The 14,659-nt window shown below is 41.1% G+C and overlaps 1 protein-coding gene across 1 annotated transcript in view; it reads right to left on the bottom strand.

Annotated features, from left to right (window-relative positions):
* Positions 1–1,343: 1,343 nt before the first annotated feature.
* BPGM (bisphosphoglycerate mutase) overlaps positions 1,344–14,659 on the bottom strand; it is a 33,928-nt gene continuing 20,612 nt past the window's right edge. The window contains exon 3 of the mRNA XM_077849985.1: positions 1,344–4,675. Coding sequence (XP_077706111.1) covers positions 4,494–4,675 — 182 coding nt within the window. The 3' untranslated portion in view covers positions 1,344–4,493. The remainder of the gene's footprint in view (positions 4,676–14,659) is intronic.

Raw genomic sequence — 14,659 nt, 5'->3', positions numbered from 1 at the left:
GTAATTAGAAAGCAAGCTCAGGACAGTAGGTATCCTCATTATTACTAGGGTTTTGCTTCTAGGTCCTTTCAGCGGATGGGGAGTTGAGGGTGAGAAAAGGTGGTGTTAGGGAGAGAAAACACACACATACACACACACACACACACACACCTTCATATAAATATCTCCAGTTCAAAACCAATAAAAGAGCATTCTTTTTTATCTGTTTCTGTGTTCTATCTCCCTTCTCCCATAGTGAGTAACCTGATTCACAAGAACATCAGCAAATGTGCTCATTTCTTAAATCTATGCAATTGGCTTCAGAATTATTTAAAGTAGTCTCAGGAACATTTTCATCTTTAAAACAGTTGAATTTAACACCAGAGTCACCAAATCATCCCACATTATTCAGCAGAAACCACACATAACAGACTAACAGGTCCCTAGACAGCAACCAGAGGTAATACAGACAATATATACTAGCCAAGATTCAAACTGGACAACTTAGCAAAGGCTGCCATGTGGTTTCTCTAAAGCACCAAAAAAAAAAAAAGAAAAAAAAAGACAAAGTTCAGAAGAGACTATTGATGGCTTCCATTTAAACTGTGCAGACTATTTAAATAAGCTATTTTCCTTTCAGAATCTATACTGCTTAATCTTTGGCATTTATTTCAGAAAAATCCAGTGGGGGCCGGTGTAGAGAGAGGGGAGATACACCTAACAGTGGTCACAGGTGACTGAGGTGGCAGTTGGGTGATAGACAGGCATGAGTGTTCTTTGTGCTATTTACACTCTCTGCTTTTGTGGATGTTTAAAGATTTTTATATTTTTAATTTATTTTTAAGGTTTTATTTATTTATTCATTAGAGGCACAGAGAGAGGCAAAGACACAGGCAAAGGGAGAAGCAGGCTCCCTGCGGGGAGCCCGATGTGGAACATGATCCCAGGACCCTGCGACCACTATCTGAGCAAAAGACGGATGCTAACCACTGAGCAACCCAGGTGTCCCTAATGATTTTTATAATAAAAAGTTTTTTTAACGTATTCCTGTCAAATCAGAGTAAATGTAAGCTTAAATGGCCAGCTCCGACTTAAATAAAAAGCAAGTAAGAAGTATGTGGCTCTACTGTCTATACGTAGGAAGAGATAGTGACACCCTAGCTTACCTTTAGAAAATTGTCAAGGGAACTTACAATTTTTTGGCAACATAAGGTCCCAGTGTCTTAAAGGCTAGACTATATAGCTGGATTATCCTCCAACAAATAAAACATTACCAATTGTGGAAAAAGAGTGACTTTCATTTCTGCCTAGTATTTGGCCAACTAACTTTGTCGTAGGAGGAAGATTGAATGATTAAAATATGCTTATATTTTGGATGTTTTATTTTTCCCCTTGGAATCAGTGTTTTAAATTCCCTTCATAGTCCAATGTGGAAAACTCTCAGGCCACAGCCAGATCTATTGTGAGGCAAGGCATGATTCAATACTACAAACAGCCAAAAACTTGGAAAATCCAATTATGCAAAACACAAAAGCAGGAAACATAATCAGGAACTGCAACATTGAGGCAATCTTGGTATGTTTCTGAGGGAAGAAGAACATAGGAAAGGCTTTCCAGGTAATGGGGAAGCTGAACTTTGAATAGACTGTTGCTTGCAAGAGCAAGAAAATGAATTAAAAATGACACCAGGGAGGATGCAACCTCTGTCTAGTAAAACTGTTTCCCCTAGCCCATTCTGTCAGAAGCAGTGAGGGGCCAGGAAAACGAAGAACTCTAACTACATGAAGGAAGGTGTGGGGAAGTACTTGACCTCGCTCTTCTCTTTTCTTGGGTGGCGACATGACCAGTTGGATTTCTGCATTTGGCCACTGGACTGGCCAAGTGCTGCCCACCGGGGATTGGTTTTAATAGGCTCACACAACACAACCAAAAAGAAATGAATAAATCAATTTGCCCCTGAAAAGCTACAGAGCATGGGGAGGCTTCCCAGATTGGAAGACAAATAACCACCACCATTACTGTGGAAATAAGCAGATCTCATTCAGAAATCTTTCTTGCACATCTTATCAAAGAAAAATACATGACATAACATATCCTTGTCCAAGGATGCTTTCTTGTCCGTGTTCAAATTAGTATTAGATGATGAGAAAACCTTCATTCTCTGAAGCAGAATGTCCGTTCTTTTGGAAAAGTAAATTCTCAGTGTCCTGGGATACAGTATTCATCTGAGATATTTAAAAATTGAAACTCTAGGAGCATCTTGCTATGGCCCTCATCTTAGCACACTGGTTCCACACTGGGACAATCATGTCAGCCTGGGCAGAGGAGACATGTCTAGTTGGCTCCAGTTAGTAGCCTTCAAGATTCCTACATCAAAAATTCTGGCTATCTTGTAAGCCATGTGAAGAAAACAGGTACATTAGGTGGTCTAAAGTTGAAGTATTGGAATTGTTAAAAATAATCTTACATGTCTTTAAAAAAAACTGAGGCACCTGGCTGGCTCAGTCAGTAGAGTATGTGCCTCTTGATCTTGGGGTTCTGAGTTTGAGCCCCATGCTGGATGTAGAGGTTCCTTAAAATAGAATCTTAAAAAAATAATTTTACATGAGGTTTTCATAAGCATCTCATTTATTTCAGCCAAGATCTCAAAAACAATAAGCCAAATTATATCAGAAAGTATCAGCAAAAAATTTAACCCTATCTTAGGAAAATTGCAAGATTCCAAAATGACTGGTTGTGAGTATAGCTTTGTGTGTAGAAGCACATCATTCTGCGGGGAGTACTTTGGGAGTGAACATCTTGATGTAGGACAAGGGAAGACTCCAATCTAAGCTCTTGAGTTGCATTAAGATATGGTCACCAATTGGGTTAGAAAAATCAGAGTTCAATTCCAGAGGTGAAACTGTTAAAGAACAGTCTGAGGTATAGCCTAGTCATAGGCTTGGAATTATAGGAAGATCTGATCTCTGAATTCTAAAGAATATTACTTGGTTAAGCAATTGGACTAAAATGAAGGGTTATGGTAGACACCATGTGTTGGTCAAAATGTAAAGCATCCACATTCCATGTCCTTATGCATCACAGATGTGGCCAGCTGTGAGCACTCCAGCTTCAGCTCTTCTTCCCAGCCATCTCCATTGGCCAGTGTGCAAAAAGAGTCCAAAGTAAGGACCAAATGGAGACCAAGCAGTAGCAAGGGTTTCAGAATTAGTTTTCTTCTATTGCCATTTACTATAAAATGGATATAAATAGATTAATCCACCAATGGAAAACCATGAAAAACTGATGAATTTTTCCCCCATGACTTTATCACTGAAATACATGTCACTTGCCTTGAAATAAGGTAAGAGTTTAAAGAAATGATGACTTACATGACCATGAGATTTAAAAATATAATCTAGAAAATAGTGTTATTGAGATTGATAAGTAATCATGTTGTCCATGGCCTACCCATGCTGCTCTATGTTATATACACTTGCTCTTGGCTGATGAACAATACATGTTTATGACAAGCCCCAATGTACCATATTTTCCCTGCTCATGTGAATAAAATTACATGCACTATATCTTACCTTTCCCCAAACCTTGATGTTCAATTTGTAGAGAATATCCATGTAACTCTTTGAGTGTTACAGGAAGATTTTGAACCAAAGACTAGTTCAGAGGCTTTTACCTAATGTTTATCACTTTGGGGATTTGTTTTCGGTCACAGACCTTTATTTTTAAACCAATTTTAAGTACCTAAAGCTTGAAGTTTAATACAACAGAACAAAAGGAGAATATAAACAGCTAGAGTTGTCTCCATGTTGCTAATTCTAGCAGCCAAAGGGGAATCCTACCGAACGTCAAAGAAAGGATGTCTCTGGACTAGAGATAAGGCAAAGGGCCTTATTGTTTGTTGTTGGCTTTCGTGGAGAAACCAAGGCAAAGGGCCTTATTGTTTGTTGTTGGCTTTCGTGGAGAAACCCACCTATGATTTATCCCATTTAATGGGCCTCTGGTTTTAACTAGCAAAGCATCCCTTTTCCTAGAGGAGAAGGCTAATTAGTAATAAATACTTAAGTAGAGTTTATTATCTAACATACCTTACTATCATTGCAGAAAGTCTCAGTAATATAAAAGTGAACTACTTATTGGAATAAGTAGTGCCTGTCAATAGTGAGTCAATAATGATTTATTGAATGATGAATACCTTAAACTTCACTTCTACTTGTTACTCTCCTGTCTTAGAAACTTAGGACATTGATTAAGCCCTACTGGTTACTAATTAGCCCCCATGAATAACTAATTCAAACAGGACTAGCAGGAGACTTCATTCATAAGACTTAAAGTCTCAGGCATCCTAAAGCCTTTATCTGGGCAACATAAATTACCTAGTTACCTATAGAAACTCTACCCCATAGCCCCATTTTGGAAAAATCAGGGGAAAATAAAGAGAGAAGAGAGATCAGCACCCATAAAACACTGCATGCCACTTCTTTTACTGCTATTCCTAGCTAGCAAATGGAAAGCCTTCATTTTTCCACTCGTTTTTTCACTTTTCCTTGATCATCTATTTTCTTAATAGCAGCTTGGATGGCCTCTTGGTCGCCCAGGAACTGGTGAGGCCCAACAGCATGCAGGTTCTCATCCAGTTCCAGGAGAATGGGGACTCCAGTGGGAAGAGTGATGTTGATAATGTCTTCATCGGAGATACCTGTAGATCAGGAAAGGAATGGACAAGACATTAAAGGTGATGCAGGAGGAAGTTCTGTTCAGTTTTGTTTTGTTTTAAGGTTTTTATTTATTTATTTATTTTAGAAAGAGTGAACAGAATGAGGGATAGAGGGAGAGGATCTCAGGCAGACTGTACTGAGCGCAGAGCCTGATGTGGGGCTTGATCCCCGAACCCTGAGATCATGACCCAAGTTGAAATTGGGAGTCGGATGCTTAGGTGACTGAGCCACCCAGGTGCCCCGCTGCACATTTATTGAGTCCCATATTTGCTGCATGTCTGAAACCATTCCAGATACTGGAAGGGATTCTAGCTATAGTTCCTGGAAGGAAAAAAACTTCCCAGAAATTTAAAAAAAAAATCTCTGTCTCTTAGAGATTCCCATCACATCAAATTTTAGAACAGTAGATACCCTTCAGGGCAACCTGTTATTCCTTCAGTTTCCCATCTAAATCCTGTACATGAACCTTCTAGTAGCATTTGTCATAGCAGCCAAAAAATGGAAATGTCCCTCAAATGATGAAGGGATAAATTAACTGTGGTAGCTGTGGTATAGCCACAGAGTAAAATATTATTTGGCAATAAAAAAGAATTGTGTGCTGATACATGCTACACATTGATGAACTTTGAAAATATTATGCTAATATAAGCCAGTCACTATGGACGGTATGTTGTATGATTTCATTTATATAGGAAAATCTAGAGTGAGACAAATAGACTAGTGTTGCCTAGGACAAGACCAAATGGGGAAAATGGGAAGTGATAGCTAGGTATAGGGTTACTTTTGAAAACAATGAAAAGAGAGGAGGTGCAAGATGGTGGAAGAGTAGGGTCTCCAAGTCACCTGTCCCCACTAAATTACCTAGATAACCTTCAAATCATCCTGAAAATCTACGAAATCGGCCTGAGATTTAAAGAGAGACCAGCTGGAACGCTACAGTGAGAAGAGTTCGCGCTTCTATCAAGGTAGGAAGACGGGGGAAAAAGAAAGAAACAAAAGGCCTCCAAGGGGGAGGGGCCCCACGAGGAGCCGGGCTGAGGCCGGGGCGGGTGTCCCCAGGACAGGAGAGCCCCGTCCCGGAGAAGCAGGAGCTGCAGCAACCTCCCCGGGCGGAAAGGGGCCCACAGGGAGTTGGAGCAGGACCGAGGAGGGCGGGGATGCCCTCGGGCTCCTGGGGACACTAACAGACACCTGCGCCCAGGAGAGTGCGCCGAGCTCCCTAAGGGCTGCAGCGCGCACGGCGGGCCCGGAGCAGCTCGGAGCGGCGGGGGGGGGGGGGGGGGGGGGGTGCTTGGGCGGCGGCTCCGCGGAGGGGGCTGCGGGGCGGGAACAGCTCGGAGGGGCTCGGGGGCGGCTCCGCGGAGGGGGCTGCAGGGCGGGAGCGCGAATCCAACAGCTCAGGCCCGGGAGCCCAGGGCGCCGGGACACAGCCCAGGATCCGGCCTCCCCCGGGACAGGCAGAGGCCGGGAGGGCCCAGGACAGCAAGGACGCTCCTGCCCCAGCTGAGCAGATCAGCGGCCCCGCCCGGAGCCTCCAGGCCCTGCAGACGGAGAGCTCTGGAGTTCCTGAGGGGGCTGACTCCAGGGCTCCAGATCTGCCCCCCGCCCCCCCACTGCGGTTGTTCCTCCTGGGGCTTCACGGGGTAAACAACCCCCACTGAGCCCTGCACCAGGCAGGGGCAGAGCAGCTCCCCCAAGTGCTAACACCTGAAAATCAGCACAACAGGCCCCTCCCCCAGAAGACCAGCTAGAAGGACAAGTTCCAGGGGAAGTCAAGGGACTTAAAGTATACAGAATCAGAAGATACTCCCCCGTTTTTTGTTTGTTTGTTTTTTGTTTTTGTTTTGTTTTGTTTTTCTGTTTGCTTCCCCCATCCTTTTTTTCCCTTTCTTTCTTTCTTTTTCTTTCTCTTTTTCTTCTCTTTTTCTTCCATTTTTCTTTTTTCTTTTTCTCTTTTCTTTCCTTCTTTCTCTCCTCTCTTTTTCTCCTTTTCCCAATACAACTTGTTTTTGTCCACTCTGCACTGAGCAAAATGACTAGAAGGAAAACCTCACCTCAAAAGAAAGAATCAGAAACAGTCCTCTCTCCCACAGAGTTACAAAATCTGGATTACAATTCAATGTCAGAAAGCCAATTCAGAAGCACTATTATACAGCTACTGGTGGCTCTAGAAAAAAGCATAAAGGACTCAGGAGACTTCATGACTGCAGAATTTAGATCCAATCAGGCAGAAATTAAAAATCAATTGAATGAGATGCAATCCAAACTAGAAGTCCTAACGACGAGGGTTAACGAGGTGGAAGAACGAGTGAGTGACATAGAAGACAAGTTGATGGCAAAGAGGGAAACTGAGGAAAAAAGAGACAAACAATTAAAAGACCATGAGGATAGATTAAGGGAAATAAACGACAGCCTGAGGAAGAAAAACCTACGTTTAATTGGGGTTCCCGAGGGCGCCAAAAGGGCCAGAGGGCCAGAATATGTATTTGAACAAATCATAGCTGAAAACTTTCCTAATCTGGGAAGGGAAACAGGCATTCAGATCCAGGAAATAGAGAGACCCCTCCCTAAAATCAATAAAAACCGTTCAACACCTCGACATCTAATAGTTAAGCTTGCAAATTCCAAAGATAAAGAGAAGATCCTTAAAGCAGCAAGAGACAAGAAATCTCTGACTTTTATGGGGAGGAGTATTAGGGTAACAGCAGACCTCTCCACAGAGACCTGGCAGGCCAGAAAGGGCTGGCAGGATATATTCAGGGTCCTAAATGAGAAAAACATGCAACCAAGAATACTTTATCCAGCAAGGCTCCCATTCAAAATGGAAGGAGAGATAAAGAGCTTCCAAGACAGGCAGGAACTGAAAGAATATGTGACCTCCAAACCAGCTCTGCAAGAAATTTTAAGGGGGACTCTTAAAATTCCCCTTTAAGAAGAAGTTCAATGGAACAATCCACAAAAACAAGGACTGAATAGATATCATGATGACACTAAACTCATATCTCTCAATACTAACTCTGAACGTGAACGGGCTTAATGACCCCATCCAAAGGCCCAGGGTTTCAGACTGGATAAAAAAGCAGGACCCATCTATTTGCTGTCTACAAGAGACTCATTTTAGACAGAAGGACACCTACAGCCTGAAAATAAAAGGTTGGAGAACCATTTACCATTCAAATGGTCCTCAAAAGAAAGCAGGGGTAGCCATCCTCATATCAGACAAACTAAAATTTACCCCGAAGACTGTAGTGAGAGATGAAGAGGGACACTATCTCATTCATACTTAAAGGATCTATCCAACAAGAGGACTTAACAATCCTCAATATATATGCCCCGAATGTGGGAGCTCCCAAATATTTAAATCAATTAATAACCAAAGTGAAGAAATACTTAGATAGTAATACACTTATACTTGGTGACTTCAATCTAGCTCTTTCTATACTCAATAGGTCTTCTAAGCACAACATCTCCAAAGAAACGAGCGCTTTAAATGATACACTGGACCAGATGGATTTCACATATATCTACAGAACCTTACATCCAAACTCAACTGAATACACATTCTTCTCAAGTGCACATGGAACTTTCTCCAGAATAGACCACATACTGGATCACAAATCGGGTCTGAACCGATACCAAAAGATTGGGATCATCCCCAGGGGCATATTCTCAGACCATAATGCCTTGAAATTAGAACTAAATCACAAGAAGAAGTTTGGAAGGACCTCAAACATGTGGAGGTTAAGGACCAGCCTGCGAAAAGATGAAAGGGTCAACCAGGAAATTAAGGAAGAATTAAAAAGATTCATGGAAACTAATGAGAATGAAGATACAACTGTTCAAAGTCTTTGGGATGCAGCAAAAGCAGTCCTAAGGGGGAAATACATTGCAATACAAACATCCATTCAAAAACTGGAAAGAACTCAAATACAAAAGCTAACCTTACACATAAAGGAGCTAGAAAAAAAACAGCAGATAGATCCTACACCCAGCAGAAGAAGAGAGTTAATTAAGATTCGAGCAGAACTCAACGAAATCGAGACCAGAAGAACTGTGGAACAGATCAACAAAACCAGGAGTTGGTTCTTTGAAAGAATTAATAAGATAGATAAACCATTAGCCAGCCTTATTAAAAAGAAGAGAGAGAAGACTCAAATTAATAAAATCATGAATGAGAAAGGAGAGATCACTACCAACACCAAGGAAATACAAACGATTTTAAAAACATATTATGAACAGCTATACGCCAATAAATTAGGCAATCTAGAAGAAATGGACGCATTCCTGGAAAGCCACAAACTACCAAAACTGGAACAGGAAGAAATAGAAAACCTGAACAGGCCAATAACCAGGGAGGAAATTGAAACAGTCATCAAAAACCTACCAAGACACAAAAGTCCAGGGCCACATGGCTTCCCTGGGGAATTCTATCAAACGTTTAAAGAAGAAACCATACCTATTCTACTAAAGCTGTTTGGAAAGATAGAAAGAGATAGAGTACTTCCAAATTCATTCTATGTGGCCAGCATCACCTTAATTCCAAAACCAGACAAAGGAGAATTACCACCAATTACCACTGTCTTGTCATCAAGACAGTGTGGTACTGGCACAAAAACAGACACATAGATCAATGGAACAGAATAGAGAATCCAGAAGTAGACCCTGAACTTTATGGTCAACTAATATTTGATAAAGGAGGAAAGACTATCCACTGGAAGAAGAAAGTCTCTTCAATAAATGATTCTGGGAAAATTGGACATCCACATGCAGAAGAATGAAACTAGACCACTCTCTTCCACCATACACAAAGATAAACTCAAAATGGATGAAAGATCTAAATGTGAGACAAGATTCCATCAAAATCCTAGAGGAGCTGAGTGAAGTAAGTCAATTGGAGAAGGACAGTGTATGTTCTCATTCATTTGGGGAATATAAATAATAGTGAAAGGGAATATAAGGGAAGGGAGAAGAAATGTGTGGGAAATATCAGAAAGGGAGACAGAACATAAAGACTCCTAACTCTGGGAAACGAACTAGGGGTGGTGGAAGGGGAGGAGGGCGGGGGGTGGGGTGAGTGGGTGACGGGCACTGAGGGGGACACTTGACGGGATGAGCACTGGGTGTTATTCTGTATGTTGGCAAATTGAACACCAATAAAAAATTATTTTATTAAAAAAAAGACATTAAAAAAATCCTAGAGGAGAACACAGGCAACACCCTTTTTTAACTCAGCCACAGTAACTTCTTGCAAGATACATCAACGAAGGCAAAAGAAACAAAAGCAAAAATGAACCATTGGGATTTCATCAAGATAAGAAGCTTTTGCACAGCAAAGGATACAGTCAACAAAACTCAAAGACAACCTACAGAATGGGAGAAGATATTTGCAAATGATGTATCAGATAAAGGGCTAGTTTCCAAGATCTATAAAGAACTTCTTAAACTCAACACCAAAGAAACCAACAATCCAATCATGAAATGGGCAAAAGACATGAACAGAAATCTCACAGAGGAAGACATAGACATGGCCAACATGCACATGAGAAAATGCTCTGCATCACTTGCCATCAGGGAAATACAAATCAAAACCACAATGAGATACCACCTCACACCAGTGAGAATGAGGAACATTAACAAGGTAGGAAACCACAAATGTTGGAGAGGATGCGGAGAAAAGGGAACCCTCTCACACTGTTGGTGGGAATGTGAAGTGGTACAGCCACTCTGGAAAACTGTGTGGAGGTTCCTCAAAGAGTTAAAAATAGACCTGCCCTACGACCCAGCAATTGCACTGTTGGGGATTTACCCCAAAGATTCAGATGCAATGAAACGCCGGGATACCTGCACCCCGATGTTTCTAGTAGCAATGTCCACAATAGCCAAACTGTGGAAGGAGCCTCGGTGTCCATAGAAAGATGAATGGATAAAGAAGATATGGTCTATGTATACAATGGAATATTCCTCAGCCATTAGAAATGACAAATACCCACCATTTGCTTCAACGTGGATGGAACTGGAGGGTATTATGCTGAGTGAAGTAAGTCAATCGGAGAAGGACAAAATTGTATGTTCTCATTCATTTGGGGAATATAAAAAATAGTGAAAGGGAATATAAGGGAAGGGAGAAGAAAAGTGTGGGAAATATCAGAAAGGGAGACAGAACATAAAGACTCCTAACTCTGGGAAACGAACTAGGGGTGGTGGAAGGGGAGGAGGGCGGGGGGTGGGGGTGAATGGGTGACGGGCACTGAGGGGGGCACTTGACGGGATGAGCACTAGGTGTTATTCTGTATGTTGGTAAATTGAACACCAATAAAAAATAAATTTATTATTAAAAAAAAAGAAAACAATGAAATTGTTCCAAAATGGACTGTGGTGATGGATGTACACATACTAAAAGCCACCGAACTGTATTCTTTATATGGGTGAACTGTATACTATGTAAATTATATCTCAGTGAAGCTATTAAACAATATGATACAGATCCAGAGAAGTTAATAAAATTTCTCAAATCACAGGACTGTTAGGGCAATAAAATTGGACCCGGGTTTTTTTATTTCCAAATGCCAGGACTTCAACTCTGGTCATCTGTCTGTGGCTACTTCCACAACTGTATAGGGAGAGAGGAGAATGTCTGCATCCATGCTGTGCCCTTGTGAGGGGCTGGGTACTAACTAAGCAGTAGCATCTAGTGTTCTGTTTTCAGGACTGGTAAAGGACATGAAAGATTTGTCTGATGTCTTTGAAACAGCTAAGACACTGGGATCATGATGGGCCAAGTTTAGGGGTTGTAATCTGTGACTTTAGATAAGAGTTCTAGGTCTTTGGCAAGAGGCTAGAGCACACTTGGGACTCTCTTGTTTGACCATGGCCCCGGATCTATCCAGATCCTGACAGGTCCTCTCTTTAGTATCACCACCCTCAAGCTCATGCCTGTGGCTTAGATAATAACTCACTTTTGTGTGGGACCAAATCAAAGAGCCAACTAAACAAAAGCCATGAGAACTATAATATTTCACCTACAAAGGAAGGAGAGTGCAACAAAAATAGAAACACTTCCAATAAATAAATTAAAGTTGACATTCCATTTTAGTGACTACTCAATTAATTCACACAGCAGACTAATTACTTACACATATTTAAAATACTTAGACTGGTTAATAATCAGTCAATGAGACTTAAGAGACTGAAATTTTAAAAATAGCAAATTAGGAAAAAACACAGTAAAGCTATTACTCATTACTCAATTTTGGCATAAGCCATTCTTCATCCTGAGAAAGTTAAGCAAGCAGAAGTCCTAAGGCTAGAATAATGCATCTGCACTGAATTAAGCCAATTGAATCAATACTACATTATGCAATAATGTATTATAAATTCATTAACTGGCACATCATATGAAGGTTAAAATGAGTGGACAAACAGCACATCTCCTGTCTGATAACTGTCTTAGATTTTTTTATACGGCATCCAAGAATGTATTGAAGGGAATCATCAGAGTCCTCACCCAGCAACAACCCCTCTCTATCACTCCCCATCCACAGCAACCTCTTCTTGAACCCCCAACCATTGTCTTTAATCCTTTTTTTTTTTTTTTGTAAAGTAGTCTCCACAGCCAGCATGGAGTCCAACACAGGCTTGAATTCATGACCCTGAGATCAAGACCTGAGCTGAGGCTGACTGAGCTACCCAGGTGCCTCTGTCTTTAATTTTTGAATCTTCACATAGGAGGATGTAAAAGTTAACTGCAATCAATCTAAATGACTGGGACATTTCAAGTAAGAAATAAGGAAAATTAATGGTAAGTCAAAGGGGTAACTCAATGATAATAAGGGGAGACATTCAAACAACTTCATTTTCTGCATACGAGATTAACTTCAGATAGTTAAATCTGCACCTGTGAGCCCCACCACCCCAGGTCATTATAGCAGGAAGAGGAACCACAGCCAGTTATTAATATCACTGTTACATATATATGCTATACAGCACACACACTTGGCCTTCTATTAGAGGTGGCTGCACAAATGCTTGCCTCTCCCACCAGGATTACAAACTCCTTGAAAACAGGGCCATGTTCTCATCCAGCCCTGCAACCTATGCTCTTAGAACAGTTCCTTAGCCACTGTGAGAATTTAGTAAATTTTTGTTCAACTGTAAAGACCTTAGTATATGTTGGCTGCCACGATCCAGAAATCATTTAGCTATATGATCTACTATTACAACTGTATGTATTATATGAATCTACTTTTTACATATAAATACAAGCAATAATGAATAAAATATTAACTAAAAACTAATGCATGAAGCCTATACATGAAAGCACTCTGAAAACTTTGCCAGTGGTACACTATTGGTCAAATTTCAGGAAGAGATAAAAATGGAGACATATGCTCCTCAAAAGTAAAGATTTTGCATGTCCAGTTCTAGAGGCTATATCCTGTATCAAGAACAGTGCCTGAACTGATAGGGCCCTCAGCATGTAGCTGAAATGAATAAATCTGAACCCTTTGAGCTCTCCAATTAAATCTAGTCTTATACTGTTGAAACCTTGATGAAAGATTGTTTCCTTTATAACCTTCCAAGAAAAGAGAGTGCAGAAGCCTCTTAGCCTTGAAGAAGAGGTTGTTTACATTTAGTGCTAATAAGCAATCCAATTTGTCTTCCATATATTTTCTTTGATTTCTTCCAAAGGGTTTGCTCAAAATCTTTGAATCTTGGGAAACAGGAGAAAAGATGTCTGGGGAGACAGAGCTGTCTGGGGAGACAGAGCTGTCTGGGGATGAGAGCAAACCCTGAACCTATAGCACATGTTTTTGGAAACTAGGAAAAGAGGGAACCCACTTTGGTCAATTCATTTGACCTTGAGGTGCCACTCATGACCCCCTATACCTTTCCCAAGCAAGGAAGTCACAATTCAAGCCCCACTGATGGGCGATTTGTGATGAGAGGTCTGTATTCTATTGCAAAAATAAGAATTGACACAAGAGACTCAATTTCATAGAAGATATACCTATTTTTAATTAGAATTCCTTAAGGTTTGGATGCTATTACTATAACTTAAAGATAGGCTGGGAAACAATTGGGGTATATGATATATAAAGGGGTATATGATGATAGGATCACAGCCTCTAATTTAGAATAAGGCAGAGAGAAGAATCCACTCCACATTGAATTTTATAGTAAAATAGCCTATAACTTTTAAAAATAAAGGTTTTTATAGATCAATTATACTTCTAATAAGAGAAAGGTTAACCATACCACCAGACAAGCATTCACTTTGCAGGAGAGGCCTGAATTTGCAGCTTCTGAAAATATCACACTAAAATGCCAAAGGTGATACACTCCTCAGTGCCACCCCCAACAGCTGGCCCCAGCTGACCTGCCCTCCCTGCTTCTCTAATTTCGCCTCATGGCTTCTTTGCCTTGCCATGTGTGCAGCTGCACACAATTCTTCAGGGATCAAACCTGTTGTTCGTGAGTCTCCTGCATGCCACTCTGATTCCAAACTAGAGACTGCCTAGTCCTGTGCTTGAACCCAGACTAAACAATCCACTTCCGCTGGCAAGATGCAGACTACATCCAAGGCTTCAGTTCAGTGCCTGGCTTTTCCTTCAGTGTGGGCCAGCAGGAAACAAACAGGAAGTGACTATGCCAACCACAGAGAAAGAAACACACGCCTGTCTGGAACGCTGCAGAACAGGATGCTCTAGATACTAAGCCTGTGTTAGGAGCTTTCATATGGTGGTGCTCTGTGAGAAGTGTGTCTGAGTCTAGCCCTGCTTTTGCCTGGTTTTATTAGCACAGCAGTGATAACCATTTGTGCTGCTAAGAATAGATGAAGCCCTCCCTTAGGTAGGAATTTTCTTACTATATATTATCTCCTGGGTCTGTCTGAAGTCTTGTTTCTTCTGAAAGTATTAAGAGCTGCTTTCAAGTTAAAAGTAATGGAATCCCCCCAATTATCTACA

This window comes from Canis aureus, chromosome 15, assembly GCF_053574225.1.
Source record: "Canis aureus isolate CA01 chromosome 15, VMU_Caureus_v.1.0, whole genome shotgun sequence".
Classification (NCBI taxonomy): domain Eukaryota; kingdom Metazoa; phylum Chordata; class Mammalia; order Carnivora; family Canidae; genus Canis; species Canis aureus.
This window is presented reverse-complemented; position numbering and strand designations above follow the sequence as displayed.